We start from the raw sequence: 22,537 nt of genomic DNA, 5'->3' as shown, positions 1-22,537 counted from the left end.
TTTGGAAATGGAAAAGAAATCCTCAACACCAACATTCTGATTGAACTTTATTCAACTTATTACACTTTGAAAGCAATGTGGGCTTGCTTCCAAATAAGAATAATTTGTATATTTACATAAATTTTAAACCCAGCCCAGGTTGAAAGATGATGTTAGTAATTCCGGCTGAAGATTGATGAGCTCACTGAAATGCCTTCAGTCTTGTTATCTTACAGTTTACACTCCCATGAAGATCCTGACCATTGTTTTGAAATGGGTCCATCATTGTTGGCAGCCCTCGAGTACCTCAACAAGCCATCCATTCTTTGAGGCCAGATGTAAATGTTGGTGGGCTGATAAACCACAAAGGACATTACAAGCAAACACAATCCTGTCCTTGTCAATTGGTCAAACTTGCACACTTCTGAAGGCATCGCCGGGTAGCATTCATAAACTGGAATACTGCTTGTTTGCCAACCTCTGATGCAGCTCAGGGGCACTCGGGCCAGTTTTGGCACCTGAAGGGTTGCCTTGGTTGGCATCTCACAATGCCATACCAGACAGTGGCTTTAAATCTTTGGTCTGTATAGGTTTGGCACCACACTGACCACATTATCAGTTGAGTTAGAGACTCTCATACTCTCTTCCACCTTCTTCCATCGGGAAAAAGATACAAAAGTCTGAGGTCACGTACCAATCGATTCAAGAACAGCTTCTTCCCTGCTGCCAAGAGACTTTTGAATGGACCTACCTTGCATTAAATTGACCTTTTGCTACACACTAGCTATGACTGTAACACTACATTCTGCACTCTCTCTTTTCCTTCTCTATGTGCGGTATGCTTTGTATGTATAGTGCGCAAAACACAATACTTTTCACAAATACATGTGACAATAAGAAATCAAATCAAATTATTCCTCAAACTTGCAATTTTTATTAATGACCTGTCCATATGACTCCAGAATCAGAGTTTAGGCTTTCTTCCAGCACTTCTAGCTCATTCACAGCACAAAAAAAGGGTTCTGTATGCAAAGTTGAGTCTCCATATGAACCAAATTCACATCATATGCAACTTGCACTCAAATACAATGAGACATACCAAAGACCACATTGTTCTCCTATTGATTCAGAATAGCACCATGGACACATCCACATACCCCCAAAAAAATCAGCTTCCAAACAGATCCTCGTTTCACAACTTAAAGATGGCACCAGATCTCAAGGAGGACAGTGACAGCACTCGAAGAGCACTCTGAAGAGCTCATTGAAAAGGGACCAAATTGACATTGGTGTGCAGGAGGAAGTTGCCACAAACCTTAACATGGATCAAAGCCTTGTCCAATCAGCTGTACCCTAGTCAGAAACCGAATGCATATACTCCACTACGACAAAAAGCAGAAGGAAGGAGAGCTGGACCCAGTCTTGAGAAATCCTTTTCCCCAGGGCGATTTTTACCATCTCTGCCCAAAGAGCCATGGCTCGAGGATTGGTCTGCTGAGTCACCTGAGGGCACAAATTGTGAAAACCGGCAGACGTCTACCTTGGGACTGATGACAACGCAAAACAACAAACTTTTATTTTCTGGATATAAACTAATAGTAAGCAGCAAGATGTTATTGGTACAAGTACTTAGAAAGCAATAAGGACAGAAACTAGCTGGTGGTATGTATTGGCCTATTGATCTATTTTGATCCAATTGGACTATTGATTGTCTGGAAGATTTGAGATGAATTTCTTAGATTTCTCAGGGTGGTATTTGTATGTGGGGGAAGAATGAGATTTCTGCTCATACATAGGCAGCTGTCAATTCGATTGAATTGAAATTAAAATTAAGTGGTTATGGTAGTGTCTTTATATTTCATGTCAAAGATGGCGGTTTGGATGGGGGAGTGGATAAGATAGGTACATATGTGAGAAGGTAGGTGGGTTGGAGTTGAGGAGCAAGTGGGTGGTCAAGGTTTAGCATGGTCAAGTGGGATGGTCTGGGCATTTGGAAGGGGTGCGGTTGGTTGGTGGAGTAGTCAGGGGTCAGTGAGGTGGTTGCAGGGGGTGGAAGGTCAGTGCGAGTGATTGGGGGTCAGTTCTGCAGTTACCCAGGAGTTAGACTAGGATTTTCCCGTGCAACATTTCCTGTCTAATTATTCAGGTAAGTAAAATGAAACTGTCTGAAGTCTCCGACTCCAGAGTTGAAGATTTTTGTGGAGGGTCCGAGGGGAGCCGGGAAATTGCACATAGAGAGTTCAAACTTCGTAGGCAATTCCCATGGAGGTCAGTACACCGTGATTTCCAACGTGTCCTGACACATATCTTGGGTCGTATGTTCAATTCCTGGAGACCGGAAGATATGGACCACTGAAGTATCTTACTTTCAAACATATCAGTCATTGGAGAAATGATGTGGAACTTTCAAAGATGCCACAGCATTGCTGAACCCTTGTCACTGATAGTTGTTTGTTCATTGAGCGGGGGCTGTTTTGCCCGTTATTTTAATTTGCATGCAAAGCAGCTGTGATTTTCTGAGGAGATGCCAGAACCCAGCATTGATATATGGGCAAAGGAAAGGCCAATCTGATGAATTTTATTAATTTTCCTGGTCTGTGCACACATTAATATTTCAAGGAATAATTATCCAGCATCAAGGTAAAGTTTGACGGCATTAATTCCCGAGTAGGGGCAATGTGCTAACAAAGACTTATTGCCTTTCATTGAGTGTGTTTGGACTATTTTGTGCATTGGTCACTGATCTACAACAAAGTGTTTGGTAAACTGTGAGCTGTATCTGCTTGCTATGCTGTATTTTAGACTTGCTGTGCCAATGGGTGAAGGTCACCATCAGCAACGTTGATGTGCGTGCTTCCCGTTTTCTCAATTTCCTTTAAATTAGTTCTTGTTAAAAGCTAGTGATCAAGAGCTAGAACCGGTTGTGCCTTTTTGAATTATTTCATCTTATTGGGGTTGTAAGTGAAGTTGAAAAGTTGCATGGAAAGTTATGAAGTTGCGCTAATTTTGTTAAAGACCCTGCTGTGGGAAATAACTTGATTTCAATACAAAACTGCCCCTTCGCTGAATAAAGTGCCAATGCTGAGGACAAGAGTGGATCGAATCATAGAATCCCACAGTGCAGAAGGAGGCCATTCGGCCCATTGAGTCTGCATGGACCACAATCCCACCCAGGCCCTTTCCAAATAACCCCATGCATTTACCCTAGCTAGGCCCTCTGACACTAGGGCTATTTAGCATAGACAATCCATCTAACCCGCACATCTCTGGACTGTGGGAGGAAACCGGAGCACACGGAAGAAACCCACACAGACACGGCGAGAACGTGCAAACTCCACACAGACAGTGACCTGACCAGGAATCGAACCCGGGTCCCTGGCGCTGTGAGGCAGCAATGCTAGCCACTGTGCCGCCCCCATAAAAGGCTCCTGGGTGAACTTTTCAGCCTTGCTTTTTAAAGATTTTTGCTGTTGGTAAGGAGTCCAATGCCCCATGACTTCTTCACTAACATTGCAAATAGCAACCTCAAACACTCCTAGACCAGCTAAACCATGGACCAAATGCAGAGTAAAACCTGAAGTGCCAAAGAAGCTGTTTTTGTTCCGACATTTTCTCATTGTTTACTGCAGTGACCCAATACTGTGCCTAAGCTAAAAACTGCATCTTCGACTCCACTAAAGTTAAAGTTTATTTATTAGTGTCACAAGTAGACTTACATTAACACTGCAATGAAGTTACTGTGAAAATCCCCTAGTCACCACACTCCAGCGTCTGTTCGCGTACACTGAGGGAGAATTTAGCATGGCCAATGCACCTAACCAGCACGTCTTCTGGACTGCAGGAGGAAACCAGAGCACCCGGAGGAAATCCATGCAGACACGAGGAGAACGTGCAAACTCCACACAGACAGTGATCCAAGCCGAGAATCGAACCCAGGTCCCTGGCACTGTGAGGCAGCAGTGCTAACCACTGTGCCACCGTGCTGCCCTGTTTCCACTCTATTTCCACTTCTTAAACCAACCATTCTTAATTTTCAGTTTGAATAAGATTGCCAATTTAGGATCAGTTGATGTCAAATTATAGTCCAATGTGGGCACAGGCCAGCTCTGACCTAGGTCGTGACTTTTCAAACTCATTTTACTTTGAACCTTTTAAAACCAGCCAGAGAGGAACATTTCACCACACTGTTGGCTGGATTTTAACCAAAGTGGCAGAAATTGAAAGAAAAATCTTGAAAATAACAAACTTTCATTTAGAAGTTTTATTTCATGTTGGACATTTTCTTCAAGATTTGAAATGTTACAGCCAATCGTAACCATGACTTGGAGAGATGGCGAGAAATAGCAGGAAGTTATGGTTTATTATCCTATACTTGACTTTTAAAGCCTGAAGATTGCAGGAAAAAAGAAATGTCTGATTTGATTTGATTTATTATTGTCACATGTATTGTTATTCATTGAAAAGTATTGTTTCTTGTGTGCTATACTGGCAAAGCATACCGTACATAGTGAAGGAGTGGAGAGATTGCAGAATGCAGTGTTACAGTCATAGCTAGGGTGTAGAGAAACATCAACTTAATATGAGGTAGGTCCATTCAAAAGCTGGTGGCAGCAGGGAAAAAGCTGTTCCTGAGTCAGTTGGTACATGTCCTCAGACTTTTATATCCTTTTCCTGACAGAAGAAGGTGGAAGAGAGTATGTCTGGGGCCCTTAATTATGCTGGCTGTTTTTCCGAGGCGACGGGAAGTGTAGACAGAGTCAATGGATTGGAGACTGGTTTGCGTGATGGACTGGGCGATGTTCATGACCCTTTGTCGTTTTTGCGATCTTGGACGGTGCAGGAGCCATACCAAGTGTTGCGGTCCTGGGAAAATGTAAAGTAATGAATGCTGCAACAAGTTTGAGAGCCAAGGTTGCGAGACTCCACTCTTAGAACAGTCTGTCGCTCAACTGGAGCAAAGAACGTTGAATCAGCTGTTCCCAGTGCCAAGTATCCATTCATGGGAGTGGGAGAGATCCGTGCATCTGATTCAAGATATGCTCAATTTCTGGTCATTCATTTTAATGATCGGAAAATTGGGAGCACTACAAATTGGCCATGCAGACCTCCACGCCTAACTCTCCGATCTAAATTCCTGCCAAGTTAGACTCCGCACTGGGAGTGTAGCCCGACAAAACTTACCCTCTCTGATTGCATGTTCCTGGCACAGGACTTTTCCCCATTGTGGGTGCTTGTTAGGAAGGCAAGCTTGTCAGGAAAGGGCTAATCTCCTGATTTCATCCGTTACAATTAATGGTAACACGGCAAAGATGTAGGAATGTGCTGAATGGATTATGACTGATGTCAAAGTGAGCTGGGTATGAGAATCTTAGCACAAATTGAATGAGAATGACAAATACCATTAATCTGACTGCATAAAGCAATGTTTCTGTCGTTCATCAATGCATGCCTTATTTTAAAATAGGAATTTATCACTTCTAAAATAGCCTTTTATCTATATATTAGCAGTATGAAATACTTTGCCACTGCGAGGCAGATATATCATTAAAAAAGATTACATGTGATTGTGAGGGTTGCTTGGTGCCAGTTATAAATACTGTAGATGTGAAGGCATGTTGAGCACATGTTTCATGTTTCACTGCAACCCTCAATCAAAATGCCTCCTGCTCGGTTACATCCCACGGAGCCAACTAACTGCCCAATGCTGGAACTGCAAAAACAGACAACTTGCATTTATAAAGCACTTTTTGTGTAGAAAAAACATCTCCAGGTCCTTCGGAGGTGGAAGGAACTGGGATGTTGAATCAAACAAGAGATAAGGAGGGGTGATCGAAAAGTTGCTTCACACGTATGGCTTTTATGAAGGGGCGCAAAGGAGAAACAAGAGACGGCACAGTGGTTAGCGTTGCTGCCTCACAGCGCCAGGGACCCAGGTTCGATTCCCGGCTTGGGTCACTGTCTGTGTGGAGTTTGTGCGTTCTCCCCGTGTCTGTGTGGGTTTCCTCCCACAGTCCAGAGATGTGCGGGTTAGGTAGTTTGGCCATGCTAAATTGTCCCTTAGTGTCAGGGGTACTAGTTAAGGTAAATGCATGGGGTTACAGGGATAGGGCCTGGGTGGGATTGTGGTCAGTGCAGACTCGATGGGCCGAATGTTCTCCTGAACTGTAGGATTCTATGAAGACATGGAGATACTCAGGTTGATGGATTAGCACCAATTTACAGAGGAAACCTTGGGTGTGTATCTAATTCATATTTATCTTGGTGTGGAATGAAAGAACATGTTTAGTACCCTAGTTTTCCTCCAGTGGATGAATGGTCAATTCAGTGGAGAGCAATAGAGTTTCAATATGTATGCAGGAGATGATAACATTGTTTTATGTCAGATACTGTCCCTCCAATTTTAATGTCAATGCAAAGTGGTTTGGACTTCCCACTGATGTTAAACCTGCAAAGTGTGATCAGAGAACTCAGCAGCAGTTCTCCCTCTGCCACCTTAAATAAAAGATCAGCAGTGGTGCGTTATCATAGGGATCATGCACAAATTTAAGGAGGTTACAGCTGGACAAAGAGTCCATCTAGGTGCCGGGAACTTAATTTTAGAGCAAATTTGTTTTCCCTTGAATGTCTGAAGTGGTGATTGATCATCCAGAATTTAACTTCTAGATAAAGATTAAGCCATCTGAGCCTTTGTTTTTGAGAAAAGCGAGACTTTCAGGAGTCCCAGTTGAAGTTTTCAATTCTGTGAAAGGAATTAAGAGGGCGGCACAGTGGTTAGCACTGCTGCCTCACAGCTCCGGGGACCTGGGTTTAATTCCTGGCTTGGGGTCATTGTCTGTGTGGAGTTTGCACATTCTCCCCGTGTCTGCGTGGGTTTCCTCCGGGTGCTCCGGTTTCCTCCCACAGTCCAAAGATATGTGGGTTAGGTGCATTGGGCATGCTAAATTGCCCCTTAATGTCCCGGGAAGCATAGCTTAGAGGGATTAGTAGGGTAAATATGTGGGGTTACGCGGGTAGGGCCTAAATGGGATTGTTGTTGGTGCAGACTTGATGGGCCGAATGGCCTCCTTCTGCACTGTAGGGATTCTGTTTCTATGTTTTCTGTTTTTAATAAAGTTGCTGGTTATGGAGAAAGGTTTAAATATTGGAGGTATGTGTTTAAAAATTAGAAATTGTGATCAGCATTGTTCCTGTATGTGCTGTTTTTAAAAAAAAGTTGTTTTAACATTCAGCGATAATGGAAAAAAGAGTTTGATATACATATGTTAAAAATATCAGATAAAATTGTGCTGACTGAAATTTGTATTTGTAAGAATGATAGTTAGGCAGAAGTTCAGTACAAATGGTAATAGACTTGTAGAACAAATTACCAAGCATGTTATTGAAGCAGACATTTTTTGGATGAAGAATTACCTTGGTAGCTATGTACCAAATTTATTAACATTGTTCTCGTTCAGTGTGTTTATAATGTCGTTATACATAATGAGTGGAGAAACACGTGCCCCAAGAGGAAATAGAATATCTTTTACAGTAAAGCATAGTTTGCAGAATACAGCTAAGGGGGTAATTGGAACCGATATCAAAAATGGATGCCCTGATGTTGGACCTGTGACCATTTCTAATTTCTCAAAATCTTCCTTTTCTTTATTTTGCTTGTCCTTGGCAGCACCTTGGGAGAGTCTTGGACACAGGTGAAGAAAAGCTTGGCAGATGAGGCTGAGGTTCATCTGAAGTTTTCTTCGAAGGTAATAAATCATTTTACTGATTGTGGTGAACCATTGTTGGTTACCACCAGGAGTGCTGAGCCATGGTTTGGCCAGCACTATGAGTCTGTAGATATGTTACTGTTGGGGTTAGGGTTGGGCTGTTCTACCTGTTAATATAATCCTATGGTACACCCCAGTTGGCTCCGCCTTCCGGGAGAGGTATAAAGGTCACTGCTCTGCCTGGTGACCCTTTAGTCTGGGATTGTATATTGTATGTAGTAGCTTCGTTATTGTTGGCAATAAAAGCCTTTATTTCCCGGGTACAGCCAGCCTCCCGTGTGATTTATCGCGCATCACTGATTGACCCACCTCTGTGGCAAAAACATAAATACAAATCCAACTCAGTTGCACAAGTAGCACTAAATCTGTTGAAGAAGTCTGTGAAGAAAAAGATCGCTGGAGCTTTAGTTTTCCCCTCTTCCTTCCCTGTCTCAATAGTTCAGCAAATGTTCCCTTATTCCCCATATAATAAAAAAAAAAGCACTCTGCTAAGCTAGAAGTTGCTAGTCAACGTGGGAAGCAATCTGCAAGCCAAAATTACTGTTTGTTAATGATACACAAAAAGCATAGCCTGCAGACTTTTCTATAATTACTATGTTTGTGCTATTGTACTTGGGAACGTGATCAGATAAAGATTTAGAGACATGAACGTTTGGAAGGTTTTCAACTGGGCAGATGTGTGTGTTTGTGTGTGTGTCTATGTTTTATATATGTGTTTGTATTAGGGCTTCCTATTTCATTCTATGAATTAACTCAAAATAAACTTATCAAGCCCCCTGTCGTTCCATATGTGAACCATATTGGCCGATGAAAATGCAAAAGGGCTAAATAGAAAATGTCCTTTCTTTGTGGTTGAAAGTTCCCCTAGTAGGGGTGGGGGGAGATCCTTGTTCCCCAGCCACGGATATCTGGAAAGTGTGGCAGCCAGTGGAAATGTGACATTGGACATTATAACAGTAGAGCTACAGATGCAATACATAAGACCACATCTTTCAATACAGCACACTCTCAGTATTCTGATTTCTTTCTCCCATTCATGTTTTTATTCTCTCATACTAACTCACACCGGGCAGACAATTTCCACGTGCCTTTCAATGTCCTGCACAAGTGACCTTTCACCTCCAGGCAAGGGAGAGCTCGACTATTGGCCATGCTGGGGCATTGGAATCACAGCTGAGGAAGTAGGTGCTGTCCAAGAGGAATTACTGGGCAGTGATCAGCAGTGGGAATGTTGGTTGATTCCGCTACTCCCACTCAGAGGCCTGGAGGCTCTGAATCCAACTGCAAGCATCCTCATTATCGCCCTGACTGAGATCAGATAATTTGGAGAAGTCCAGAGATTGCTTTCTATGTCTGAGCTCCACACGCAGCTGCCAACTCAGCCAGCAGTGGAGATGCATCAGAGTTGATAAACACAACTGCAGAACCGTGCCAACAACTTGCAACAGCACAATTCCTCCATTTACTTTAATTACAGGAAATCCTATTTTATTGTGCCTGGGGAACAGGTTGTATCTATATTTGAAAGTTTCTGATGTTTATTATCATGTAAAAAGTAAATTTATTAAAGAACATCCCTTGTGCAGTGAGATGGTCACGAAAGGAGCAGACGGTGCTTTATCGGTGCTGACCAAGATCATAAACCTTTGGAGAACACTCCCAAAATTACTCAAAAAAAACCCCTATTCCATGAGAATTTATTTCTGTTCTCTTTCCTTAGCTGCAGAGTGAAGTGGAGAAACCACTGTTAGCATTTCGAGAAAACTTCAAGAAGGATATGAAGAAGTTTGACCATCATATAGCTGATCTCCGCAAACAATTAAGTGCTCGCTATGTTGCCGTGGAGAAGGTATGAGATACTTGGGAAGAAAGGAGAAACCTTGTCATTTCCAACAATATTTAATTCTTAATTTAAAAATTATATAATGGAGGGTATTCTTCCCTTTTACTTTCTGAAATTTCATTATTAGCCCTGAAATTCCTCGAAAGTTCTACTAGCCTCTGTTGTAACTCCAGCAACAGGGGAATAGAATCTCCCTACAGGAAGTGCTTTTGAGCAATTAAATATCTTTACAGTGCAGTTCTTGTTATAATGTTGGAAACCTAGCAACGAATTTGCACACAGTATGGTCCCACAAACACGACCAGGTTATTTTTTGGGGGGCTTAGCTTGAGGGATAAGTATAGTACAAGACATCAAGCAAACTCTCCTCTTGTGTGAAATTGTGCCGTAGGACCATCATGTCTACTTGAGAGGGCAGGTTTGATGTCTGGGTGTAAGGGCACATCAGTCTGCGGCACTCCTCAATACCGCACTCGAGTGGAAGCCCAGAACTTGAGCTCAAATCCCTGGTTTAGCACTTGAACCCACAGCCTGCTGACTAAGAGTTGAGAGTGCTACCCACTGAGTCATGGTTGAAATGTCTATTTTCGGCCATTTATACCATTCCCTTGGGGGTTGCCGCTGATTTCCTTTTGAGATATGACTGGGAACAGACAGTAATTTCAGGACTGTTGGACATTTTCCTTAACACCAAAAAGTAGCTACATAATCAATGGAAATAAAACTCAGGAGAGATGTAAATAGAAGTTAGGTGCATTGGTGGTTCGGTGCATTGACCTGAACAGGCGCCGGAGTGTGGCAACTCGGGGATTTTCATAGTAACTTTATTGCAGTGTTAATATAAGCCTTACTTGTGACTAATAAACTTTTAGAAACATAGAAAATAGAAGCAGGGAGTAGGCCATGCAGCCCTTTGAGCCTGTTCTGCCATTCATTTTGATCACGGCTGATCATCAAATTCAATATCCTGATCCCGCCTTCTCCCCCATATCCCTCTTTTATTATTCATTCATGGGAAGTGGGTGTCATTGGCTGGGCCAGCATTTATTGCCCATCCCTGAGTCACATGTAGGTTAGACCAGGGTAAGGGTCGCAGATTTCCTTCCCTAAAGGACATTAGTGAATTAGGTGGGTGTTTCCGACAATCAACAATGGTTTCATAGTCATTTTAATTCCAGAATTTTATTGAATTCAAATTTTACCACCTGCCATGGCGGGATTTGAACCCAGGCTCCCAGAGCATTACCCTGGGTTCCTGGATTACCAGTCCAGCGACAATACCACTATGCCACCACCTCCCTTTGATCCTTTTAGCCCCAAGAGCTATATCCAATTTCTTCTTGAAATCTCATAACGTTTTGGTCTCAACTACTTTCTGTGGTAGTGAGTTCCACACATGCACCACTCTCTGGGTGAAGAAATTTACCCTCTCAGTTCTAAATGGTTTATCGCTTATCCTCAAAAAATGACCCCTAGTTCTGGACTCCCCCACCCTCGGGAACATTCTTTCTACCCTGTCTAATCCTGTTAGAATTTTATAAGTTTCTGTGAAATCCCCTCTCACTCTTCCAAACTCCAAGAATATAATCCTAACTGACTTAGTCTCTCCTCAAATGGCAGACCTGTCATCCCAGGAAATCAGCCTGGTAAACCTTTGCTGCATTCCCTCTGTAGCAAGGACATCCTCCCTCAGATAAGGACACCTTATAGGGCAGCACGGTAGCACAGTGGTTAGCACTGCTGCTTCACAGCTCCAGGGACCTGGGTTCGATTCCCGGCTTGGGTCACTGTCTGTGTGGAGTTTGCACATTCTCCTCGTGTCTGCGTGGGTTTCCTCCGGGTGCTCCGGTTTCCTCCCACAGTCCAAAGATGTGTGGGTTAGGTTGATTGGCCATGCTAAAATTGTCCCTTAGTGTCCTGGGATGCGTAGATTAGAGGGATTAGCGGGTAAAATATGTAGGGATATGGGGGTAGGGCCTGGGTGGGACTGTGGTCGGTGCAGACTCGATGGGCCGAATGGCCTCTTTCTGTACTGTAGGGTTTCTATGATGATTTCTATGATGACCAAAACTGCACACAATACTCCAGGTGTGACCTCACCAACGCCCTATACAATTGCAGTAAATCACCCCTATTCCTATACTCAATTCCTCTTGCTCTGAAGGCTGCTGATTTGCCATTGCTCATGCTACACTATTGTACAAAGTCAAAACCACTCCATTGGTTTTTATTAGCTATAACATGACTTTTGTGTCCTTTATTAGCAGTTAAAATATAGATGGGCTCTCTCAACTATATTTTGAGGTTTGATGACAGACTCGTCCTGGTTATTGGACAAGCAACACAACACAACATACGAACTGCAATGTAAACCTGAATCGAGCACCATGGTCTATCAACTGAAAGATTAAACACTAGTTGGCAGGAATGTAATAAAGATGCTTGCTGAAATCCTGGTCAAATTTTGTCACATTTAACGATCCATTAAGTTGAAATAAAGCATCTCAGATAATTAGTCATCAGTTGCATGTCAGAAATAGTGGGGAAGTCTTTGTCTTCACATTGGAATGCCAGTTCATCCACAAGCTAATGATAAATCACTGAGATTGTTTGGAGCTTGTCCAATGATCAGATAAACTTCTTTCCAACATACCAGAGAAAGATGTTCTACATTTCATTGCAAGCAGCTGTCTCTGATTCCTGATATTACTGGAGATTGGTATAGGGTCATTGTGGATAAAGCTGCCCTTTTTCCACTGCAGAGTGCTTTAAAAATGCAGATGACAAATCAGCAGTTATAATATTACAATATGGTGGCACAGTGGTTAGCATTGCTGCCTTGCAGCACTAGGGTCCTGGTTCAATTTCGGCCTCGGGTGACTGTCTGTATGGAGTTTGCACGTTCTCCCTGTGTCTGCGTGGGTTTCCCCCCGGGTGCTCCGGTTTCCTCCCACAGTCCAAAAATGTGCAGGTTAAGTGGATTAGCCACACTAAATTGCCTGATGAAGGATCATCTAGACTCGAAATGTTGGCTCTATTTTCTCCCCACAGATGCTGTCAGACCTGCTGAGATGTCCCAGGATTTTCTGTTTTTGTTTCAGATTCCAGCATCCACAGTATTTTGCTTTTGTCTAAATTGCCCCTTATTGATGTGTAGGTTAGGTGGATTAGCCATGGTAAATGCACGAGGTTACAGAGATAGGGCGGAGGGGAGGGACTGGGTGGGATACTCTTTTGGAGGGTCGTTACAGACTCGATGGGCCAAATGGCCTCTTTCCACAAAGGAGGAATTCTATGGTTCTGATATTATTGGATGAATCTTGGGCTGATTCTTCCAGAATAATGTTAATGAAGTTTGGAAAAACAAAAGGAAGGTTCCTCGCTGTCAGAATGAAGAGTTAACAGAATTGGGCATAAAAATGTGGTCTGTATAGTCAGCAATTTCGAAAACTGCTACTCATCAACTCTCATAAATGGGTTCCTCCACATGCCTCACTCATTTTCTCCCATTCTCTTCTCTCTGTGCTCATTCACGTTAAGTTACCAGTCAATGCCATACCACCATGTGGTAATATTGTAATTTATCTCCTCACCCGAGATTCCCCAACCAGTGGAAATAGTTTTGTCTTTATCTACCCTATCAGCTCCCCTTAATATCTTGAAAACTATGACCAGATCACTCCTTAATTTACTATATTCCATGGAATAGATGTTTATTTGTATAATCCCCCCTCTTAATTTAAACCTGGGAAGTCATTCTGGTGAATCTATGCTGCGCTCCTTCCAAGGCAAATTTATCCTTCCTAAGGTGTGATGCCCAGAGCTGCTCTCAGTACTTCAGGTGTGGTCTAACCAGCACTTTGTATGGCTGAAGGATGACATCTTGTACTCCAGTGATTTAAAAACCAGTGTTCCAGTGACTTTTCTGATCATTCCCTGCACCGTCCTTGACATTTTAATGATCCAAGTACCTGGTCATCTATGTCTTTCTTGGACCCAACCATTTTGAGAATACGCCAATGATTTTTTTGGTCAAAAGTGGATGACCTCTCACTTTCTACATCGAAACCCATTTGATGTAGTTTTACCCATTCACTTTATCTAATTTTAAGCCATTTTAAGGATGCAATGGCTGTTTCCTCTCAGTGATTGGGTCGCGTACTTGTCTGCAACCCAGTTGCTTGGAGAAGGTGAACACACAGCAGGAAGTCATTAAAAACTAATATTGACAGCATTATAAAGGATTCAACAGACGAGCTTAAGGTTAGTCACATGCAGAGACTTCTGTTGACAGGAGCAAAACTAATTTCTGTTGTGTGGGGACAGCAACTTTGTGCTGAATTGTTCAAGTCCCTTCGATATCTCTGAGGGGTATATTATCATGGCACCTGTGACCATTTAGGATGGAGGTGAGGAGACATTTCTTCACCCAAAGACTGGTGAGCCTGTGGAATTCATTACTACAGGAAGTAGTTGATTGCAAAACATTGAATGTATTCAAGAGGTGGCTAGGTATAGCGCTTGGGGTGAATGGGATCAAAGGTTATGGGTAGAAAGCAAGTGTAGGCTGTAGAGTTGGATGATCATCATGAATGGCGGAGCAGGTTCGAAGGGCCAAATGGCCACCACCTGCTCCTATCTTCTATGTTTCTATATTATAGTCCTGTGGGGTCCACATATTCACCAGCTGGCTGGACTACTTGTGCTCACTTATGGCATCCTTCTGCTTGGCAGCCACAGTGGAGGCAACTGCAAGAGGACCCATTCTCCACAGTCACATGCAAATGGACAGAGTGGCCACAGGGTAGCACTGAAAAGAAAGCGCAGTCCTGAGCACAGGCTGAGGGTCAGCTTCCTCAACCATCTGGATGTGCCTCCAAAAGCAGCGACTCTAGCGGGAGATGGTGGCCGACCTGTGCACCTGCCTGAAGGAAGACCCAAGGCCAATAGGAGAAGGTGGCCACCCATTGCCTTTGGTGACCACAGGCCTCAGTTTCTGTCAGCTGTTCATTCCAGGACTCAGCTGCTGATATCTGCAACACTTGGGTGGCATGGTGGCACAGTGGTTAGCACTGCTGCCTCACAGTGCAGGGACTCGGTTTCAATCCCAGTCTTGGGTCACCGTCTGTGTGGACTTTGCACATTCTCTCCGTATCTGCGTGGGTTTCCTCCGGGTGCTCCAGTTTCTGCCCACAGCCTAAAGATGTACGGTTTAGGTTGACTGGCCATGGTAAATTAACCCTATTGTCAGGAGGATTAGCAGGGTAACTACGAGGGGTCACAGGAATAGGACCTGGGTGAGATTGTGGTCAGTGCAGACCCGATGAGCTGAATGGCCCCCTTCTATACTGTAGGGATCCTATGATTTCACAATCCAGGTCATGGATACCTGGTTTGTACAGGCATCTAACCAGATGAATTCTGAGACAGATACAGCCGGCCGAGTAAAGAAGGCTGTCAACTTTGCCTCCCTCACAGGATTTCCACAGGTCCAGCATGTTGTTGACTGCTCTGGTGTGGTGATCAACGCACCATCGGAGCGGCCAGACTTTTTTTTATTAATCTGAAGGGATTTCATTTCTTTGATGTGCAGCTGGTTTGCGACCACTGGACTGAGCAGCCATGATGCTTTCATCCCTCAGCAGTCCCTGGTTCCTCAACCTCTTTCCACCAAGCAGCCTCAGCAATTGGCTCTTGGGGAGGTAACAGATATCCCAGTCAATACCTGCTGTTCACACCAGCGCGGAGCAACTACCACCACACCCTTGCCCCCACCACACTCTTGTCATAGACAGGTATAAGAGCAGCCATCTGACCACCAGGGCCACAAAAAGAATTTCGGATGAAAGCTAGTCTCAGTAACTGTGACCACTGATTGTCTTAGAAACCCATTAGGTTCACTAATGTCCTTTAGGAACTCTGCCATCCTTACCCAGACTGGCCTACATGCGACTCCAGACCCACAGCACTGTGGTTTATTCTTGACTGCCCTCCAAGGCCAATTAGGGACAGGCAACAAATTCTGGCATTCCCAGCAATGTCCAGATCCCGTGTAAGAAAATAAACAAAGATGGACTCATCCATATTCAGTACTCGGGACCCTACACCTCGGGACTTTCTGACAGATGCCCAAACATTTCCCTTTGTTGCCTCACAAATAGTGGATGACCTCCACCCAAGCTCAGCATCCCTGTCTGGTTGAGAAAAGCTTGAAGGGTCCTCTGCTGGGATCTCTGCTCAGCTCTCTCTTTCTCCAGCACCTGCTCTCATGTAAGGTGTTTATCTCCTTATGCCATCCTTTTTATTTGTGACACAGGAGTCATGGAGGCGAGTGTTTTAGCACTGGTGGTGGGAGCGGATGAAGCATAATCAATGCTTTCCCAATGTCTAGCCTCTCTCCTGATTGGACTCCACTGCCTTCTTTCTCACTTCCTGGGGGAAATAATTTGTTTGTGCTGCACATGGATGACAGATCCAATTTAGCCTTGTACATACAGGCAACGTTGATTCAACATGAGTGACAGCTAATTGTAAATGGCAGTGTGGTGTCTAATGCTTTCACCCCCGCCCCCTCCGGATCTTTCCATTAGCAACCACCTGTAAAGGAGCCACGCTGCATCACCAGGGCATCCGTTTCTGTCACCATCAGAATGACCAGTAATGCACCTCCACCTCTGCTTCATTGCCTCTCCCGGCAGCTATGAGCTGTCTTATGCAATGAGAAAAGATTGACGATTGTCAGGAGTGAAGTGATCGTTAAGAATGGACTGTAAGATATTTGTGGGGTAGGGGTGGGGGTGTGAGAGATGAGGAACAAGAAATGGGTTTTGGTTCATAGACCATTGGTGTCAGTACTGGAAAAACTGAGGGCTATACCATTGGGGTGGCATGGTGGCACTGATGCCTCACAGTGCCAGGGACCCGGTTCAATTCCGGCCTCGGGTCACTGTCTGTGTGGAGTTTGCAGATTCTCCCTGTGTCTGCGTGGGTTTCCTCCAGGTGCTCCGGTTTCCTCCGCACTCCAAAGATGTATGGGTTCGGTTGATTGGCCATGATAAATTGTCCCTTGATGTTAGGGGGATTGGAGAGGGGGTGAGTATGTGGGGTTAGGGGAATAGGACAGGACCTGGATGGGATTGTTGTCGGTGCAGGCTCGATGGGCTAAATGACCGCCTCCTGCCCTGCAGATTCTATGATTGGGACAGTCTGCACTTGAACCACATTGGGTCCAATGCTCTACCAAATCATGTAACTAGCGTGTGTATGTCCAGGTCCCCTTGGATTTGCAGAAGGTATTTCACATCAAAGGTTATTGTGGAAAGTAGGAGCTCATGGTGTTAGGAGTAATTTATTAGCATAGATAGAAGATTGGCTAGCTCACAGAAAGCAGAACATAAATGGGTCTTTTTCTGATTGGCAAGATGTGATGGGTGGCGTTCAGCTTGTGCTGGGGTCTTAGCTTTTTACATCTTGAATACTGTGTGCAGTTTTGGCCCTTTTATTGAAGAAAGGATAAATGTGGTTCAGAGGAGGTTTACTAGGTTGATACCTGGAATGAGCAGGTCTTGTGAGGAAAGGTTGGACAGACTGAATGTGTTTCCACTGCAGTTTTGAAGAGTGAGGGGTGATTTTATTGAAGTGTACAAGATCCTGAATGGTCGTGACAAGGTGAAAATGGAAAGGATGTTTCCTCTTGTGGGTGACTCCAGACTAGGGGGCACTGTCATAAAATTAGGAGTCACCCTTTTAGGACAGAGATAAGGACTTTGGAACTCTCTGCCTCAGAAGGCGATGGAGGCAGGGTCACTGAGTATTTATAGGGTGGGGATGATAGATTCTCGTTAGGAAACATTATCAGGGGCAGATGGAAATATGAAATTAGAAACACAAACAGATCAGCTATGATATTAATAAATGGCGGAGCAGGCTTGAGGGGCTGAATGGCCTACTTGTGCTCCTAATTCATATGTTCACATGAGAGAGCGCCAGACTGTCTGCTGAGATGGAGACTTGAGGGGGAAGCTTGGAGATAAATGAATGTGTCTGATAGGAGGGAGCATGGCATAAATGACCACTGCCTCGACGATGCTGAGGCAGTGAAAGATATAAGAATCACGGGGTAATCACCTTACCAGAACTTCGGTGGTCATTGAAATATTCATGACACTGGATCCATGTCCTCGGAACAACATTGCGAATGCTCATTTCCTCTGCAGTCTCAAACTAAGCCTGTTTGGTGAGGCTGATTGAGTTTCTCTGGAAAACGGGCTTTTTGTGACGTCCTGATGGCTTCCATTTTTACTTCCAGAGAAGTGGGGGGGAGCAGGAATGGTTCAGCTTCCCCACATCTTCCATCCGTTTTCCTCATCTTTTCTTCCTTTAGTGAGAGGAATCACTCCACACAGTGATTTTGATTTGATTTATTTTTGTTACATGTTTTGGTATGCAGTGGAAATGAGTGTTTCTTGTGCGCTATACAGACAAAACATACCGTTCATAGAGTACATAGGGGAGAAGGAAAGTGAGAGAGTGCAAAATGTAGTATTAGTCATAGTTAGGGTGTAGCGAAAGATCAACTTAATATCGGGTAGGTCCTTTGAAAAGTGTTGCCGTTGGGAGTGCTGCAAGGGTCTCTTTAAGTGGAGATGCTTCAATGCTGTTCCAACAAGGCTTCCTACCCTCTCCCCTAAACCAGAGATGTGCTGTTTATTGTTTTGCTCCAGGAAAGAACAACTGGTAGCCCCATGAACTGGGAGGTTGAGTTCGCAACCCGGAAATGGACTTCGTGAGGAGCAAGATCTTTCCCGTGGTCTGTACTCATTGGCGAAATGTGCAGACCTCGTTCCAAGTGATGATTTGACAGGAAATCCCTATATGACTCACATGTGACCAGTTAACAGCTAAAAAATGTCCAGATGTGAAATTTCATGGTGTGGGTGTGTGGATCACTGCCTTGGCTCACCTGCATGTGGAGTTAAAACCAGAAACAACCCTAGACCAGCTGCCAAATACAGAACATGTGCAATTCATTTGTACAGTGATCATTGCAGGATTTAGATTTATTTTTTAGAAGGGCCCTGACCTACAAAGGTCTAGAAATTTGACTGTTTTTCAGGTGCTAAACAGCCTCCAAAGATGGTGGACAAGGAATGAATGCACATTTACTGCTGGAAGTGTGCTGATGGCCATATTAGCTAAGGTGGTTATGCTGCCAGGAAGGCCCTCATACTTACCTGAATGTGGAGTCATCAACAGGAGCACTCCTGTGTTAAAAGACAAATCGGGGAGACTCTTTGCCACTGCCCTACCCCCTTCTGGGAACAGTTCTGCAAGCAGGTTCCCTCTTCCCAACTGTCCTGTGATCATGCTGTACTGTTTCATAATCACTTCTCTTATCTCCAGATGCGGCTTCAGTCACTGGGCACTTTCAGTCTGGAGCTCTCTTGCCTACCTCACCAGCCTTTTTCAATAGCTCGCTTGGAACCCAATCTGTTCAATTGTGCTCTGAAGAAGAGTCACACAGACTCGAAACCTTAACCCTGTTTCTCTCTCTACAGATGCTGCCAGGCCTGCCGCATTGTTTCAGGATTTTGTTTTATTTTATTGTTGGTTGTGCATTGGGTCTGACTTTGTGTCCTGTCTCCACTGCTCGCGCTGCTAAGCGCATTTGTAGGTTCAGTTATATAACTGTAAGCTATTGTTGTTCAAGTGGATCTCAAGAAGGAAAGGTTGACTTCTCTTTGGATCTGTGATGACTGGTGTCACCCTTTCTGTAGGCTCGCAAAGCTCTGGCGGAGAGGCAGAAAGATCTGGAATTCAAAACTCAGCTACTGGAGAATAAATCCACGTACAAAACAGAGGAAGACATCAAGAAAGCCAGACGGAAATCAACACAAGCAGGTGGGTAGGACATGGTTTTTGGGATATTAAGTATATGAGGTGGGTCTAAGCTCTCTTGTCACATTTGTTTTATTGTTCCCTCCCCATTCATTTTTTTACCAACTTCCCTTGCCTTGGCTTATTCTCTGGTGTTAATTGGCAAAAAGGATCTTCAATCAATTGACTTCTCTCCTTCCTGTTAAATTGGTTCAAACGCCTGCATACTGCATTTACCATTCAGTAAGAGTAAAAGATGATATAGATTGCACAGATGCATGAAAAAGTTTTTAACGGGAAGCTATTTAACAGTGGAATACCCATTGTTCAAAGCACTCTTCCCATTTTATGTCAGAAAAAAATATTTAAAGAATGTAATTTTGGGTAGCACGGTGGCGCAGTGGTGAGCACTGCTGCCTCACAGCACCATGGTACAATTCCGGCCTCGGGTCACAGTCTGTGTGGAGTTTGCACATTCTCCCCGTGTCTGTGTGGGTTTCCTCTGGGTGCTCCGGTTTCCTCTCTCAGTCCAAAGATGTGCAAGTTAGGTTGATTGGCCATGCTAAATTGACCCTAGTGTTAGGGGATTAGCAGGGTAAATAGGTGGGGTTGTGTGAATAGAGTCTGGGTGGGATTGTGGTCAGTGCAGACTCGATGAGCCGAATGGCCTCCTTGGCACTGTAGGGATTCTATGATTCTATAATAATACTTTTTTTTTAAATCAGTCTTCTGACTGACAGGTAGATTTGTTGGGTTGGGTTTCACTCGTATTCTCTCACCCATCCCTTTATTGTGGTGAACTTCCCAGCTTGGCTATCTCTGCGAGTTGCACCTTTTCTCTCCTTATCTCTCAGATTTCCAAGGGACTGAACTCTTGTGGATCATTCTATCAGTCCTTAATTTGTCTTCGATAAGAGTGACACACAAATACATTACTAGCCTATGCACATGATTCTCTCCCTCTTGGATGTGCAAGCTAAGGGTTTCCTACATAATCAGATCTTTTGTATGTTGAATCACTTCTGTAAGTGACACATTTGACACCCAGGTCAGATTTTTCCAAGGCTCCAAAGGCAGTCACTTTTTTAAAAATTTGTTCATGGGATCTGGGCATTGCTGGCTGGGCCAGCATTATTACCCTTCCTTTATTGCCCTTGAGGGAATATTTAGGAGTCAAGCACATTGCTGTGGTTCTGGAGTCGTAGGTAGGCCAGACCATGTAAGGACGGCAGATTTCCTTCCCTCAAGGACATTAATGAACCAGATGTGTTTTTAGGACAATGGTTTTAATTCCAGATTTTTATTGAATTCAAATTTCACCATCTGTCGTGGTGGGATTCGAACCCGGGTCTCTGGATTACTAGTCCAGTGACAGTACCATTGCTTCTCCATATGGATTATCTGAGTAATTTTACGAACAAAGCAACACTCCTGCTGTAAGAGAGGAGTTCTTTCTCACAACCTCCCCCTGCAACCCCTTCCAAATTTCTCTCTCTCACATCAGTTGTTTCTATGTTCTTGGTGAACTTTATGTCAACAACAGAATAGCTTTGAACTGGGCCTCAAACTGCATAGACAAGATTGCAAATTCTCTACTTCCTCCCAGCGCAGAGATATGAAGACAGCAGCAAATCTCTTCCAGTAATAGTTAAAAGTTGCTACAATCCTGGCACAGCCTCACATTCCTGTTAAATTATGTCATGCAGAGATTTCTGTGATCTGAGTCAGCCACTGTGATGAATGAAACTGTTCTCGGATGTTCCCCCTCGGTCTCCACATCTCTTCAAGTATATTGTTTTGCAATCTATTAAAAAGTGGAGGATATTGAGCAAAAAAAAATACTCTCCCTTAAGCTTTTAAGCAGAAATGCTAAAACAAATCGGCAAGTGAAGACTTTACACAAACGAGGCTGACACTTGGCAGGTAGTCATTAGCTGTCACAGTGGAAAGAGCTCCGATTTTGTGTCTATTGTTTAATCTTTTAAAGCTCTTGACTCGACACAGCACGGCATCTCCAGTCATGTACTTCAGTCCAGCCCTGTCAGCACACCTCACCAAGTTAGTGATTCAGAGAATAGCCTTAAATACATATTCTACGCTGCAGCAAAACAAAAGGCAAGATGGACATATAAACCAACTTCACCGGGTGGGTTTCTAAGGGATTGCCAGCGATAAACATAAAAGCTCATCTCTGGCAATTCTGAATGTTGCTGCACTACAGGCAACCTGAGCTTGATTCACATCCATTTGAGAAACAAAGCTTTTATACTGTGAGCTTCCCCCTATCTTCAGCCAGAAACCTAAAGTCACAAATGTGACATTTGAATAATGCCTAGGTGCAAGTGTAACTGTACATCTATTGCTTTCCACATTGGCTTTATGCCTTCAGTTGTCAAGGTCCCAAGCCCTGGAATTTCCTATCGAACCTACCCAAAAATTATAAGATTGTTTTTGCATTCAAGTGTGCTCAATTTGCTCAAATACAATTTGACATCAAAAGTTATCATTTAGAATGAATTTGACATCAAATTTGATACTGTGGTCAAAATTATCCAGTGCATGCAAACCTACATCCGATGCCTCAGAGCTATCGAGCACAATCAAAGCTATTCCCTGCGCTCAAAGCTACCCCTTGCACTCAAGACTATCCCAGTGTACTGAAAACTAACCCAGCGTGCTCAAAGCTCTCCGGGATGCTCAAAGCTCTCCAGGATGCTCAAAAGTACCAAATGTGCTTTGTGCAGGGAGTGTTTACAGGATGGAGGGGCGTGGGGTGTTTAGAGGGGAGGAGGGGGGGGGAGAAAGGGAAGGCCGTTCAGAGCGGGGGAGGGAAAAGAAGGGGGAGGGGGGAATTGAGGAGGGGGAAGAGGGGTGAGAGGAAGGGTGGAGGCAGAAAGGAGGAGGGGAAAGAGTCAGGGGAAGGGGGGAATTAGGGGATACAATAGGGGAATAAGGAGGTGGGTTGGGAAGAGGGAGAGAGGGGTGTGTGATGGGATAAGAGAATTGCTGCAATCTAGGTGGGAGGGAATGGGGCATTTTTTTGGGTTTGGATTTTTATACTTATCAAGGTAAATGC

The 22,537-nt window shown here is 44.0% G+C and overlaps 1 protein-coding gene across 40 annotated transcripts in view; it reads left to right on the top strand.

Moving 5' to 3' along the window:
- The window catches only part of gas7b (growth arrest-specific 7b), a 718,490-nt gene that overhangs the window by 652,753 nt on the left and 43,200 nt on the right, over nucleotides 1-22,537 (top strand). For all 40 annotated transcript variants that reach the window (XM_078225370.1, XM_078225385.1, XM_078225378.1 and 37 more), the window contains 3 exons: nucleotides 7,643-7,721; nucleotides 9,463-9,591; nucleotides 19,362-19,485. In XM_078225370.1, coding sequence (XP_078081496.1) covers nucleotides 7,643-7,721; nucleotides 9,463-9,591; nucleotides 19,362-19,485 — 332 coding nt within the window. The remainder of the gene's footprint in view (nucleotides 1-7,642; nucleotides 7,722-9,462; nucleotides 9,592-19,361; nucleotides 19,486-22,537) is intronic.

This window comes from Mustelus asterias, chromosome 12 (genome assembly GCF_964213995.1).
Source record: "Mustelus asterias chromosome 12, sMusAst1.hap1.1, whole genome shotgun sequence".
Classification (NCBI taxonomy): Eukaryota; Metazoa; Chordata; class Chondrichthyes; order Carcharhiniformes; family Triakidae; genus Mustelus; species Mustelus asterias.
Note: the sequence above shows the minus strand (reverse complement) of the source record. Positions and strands in the feature narration are given on the sequence as shown.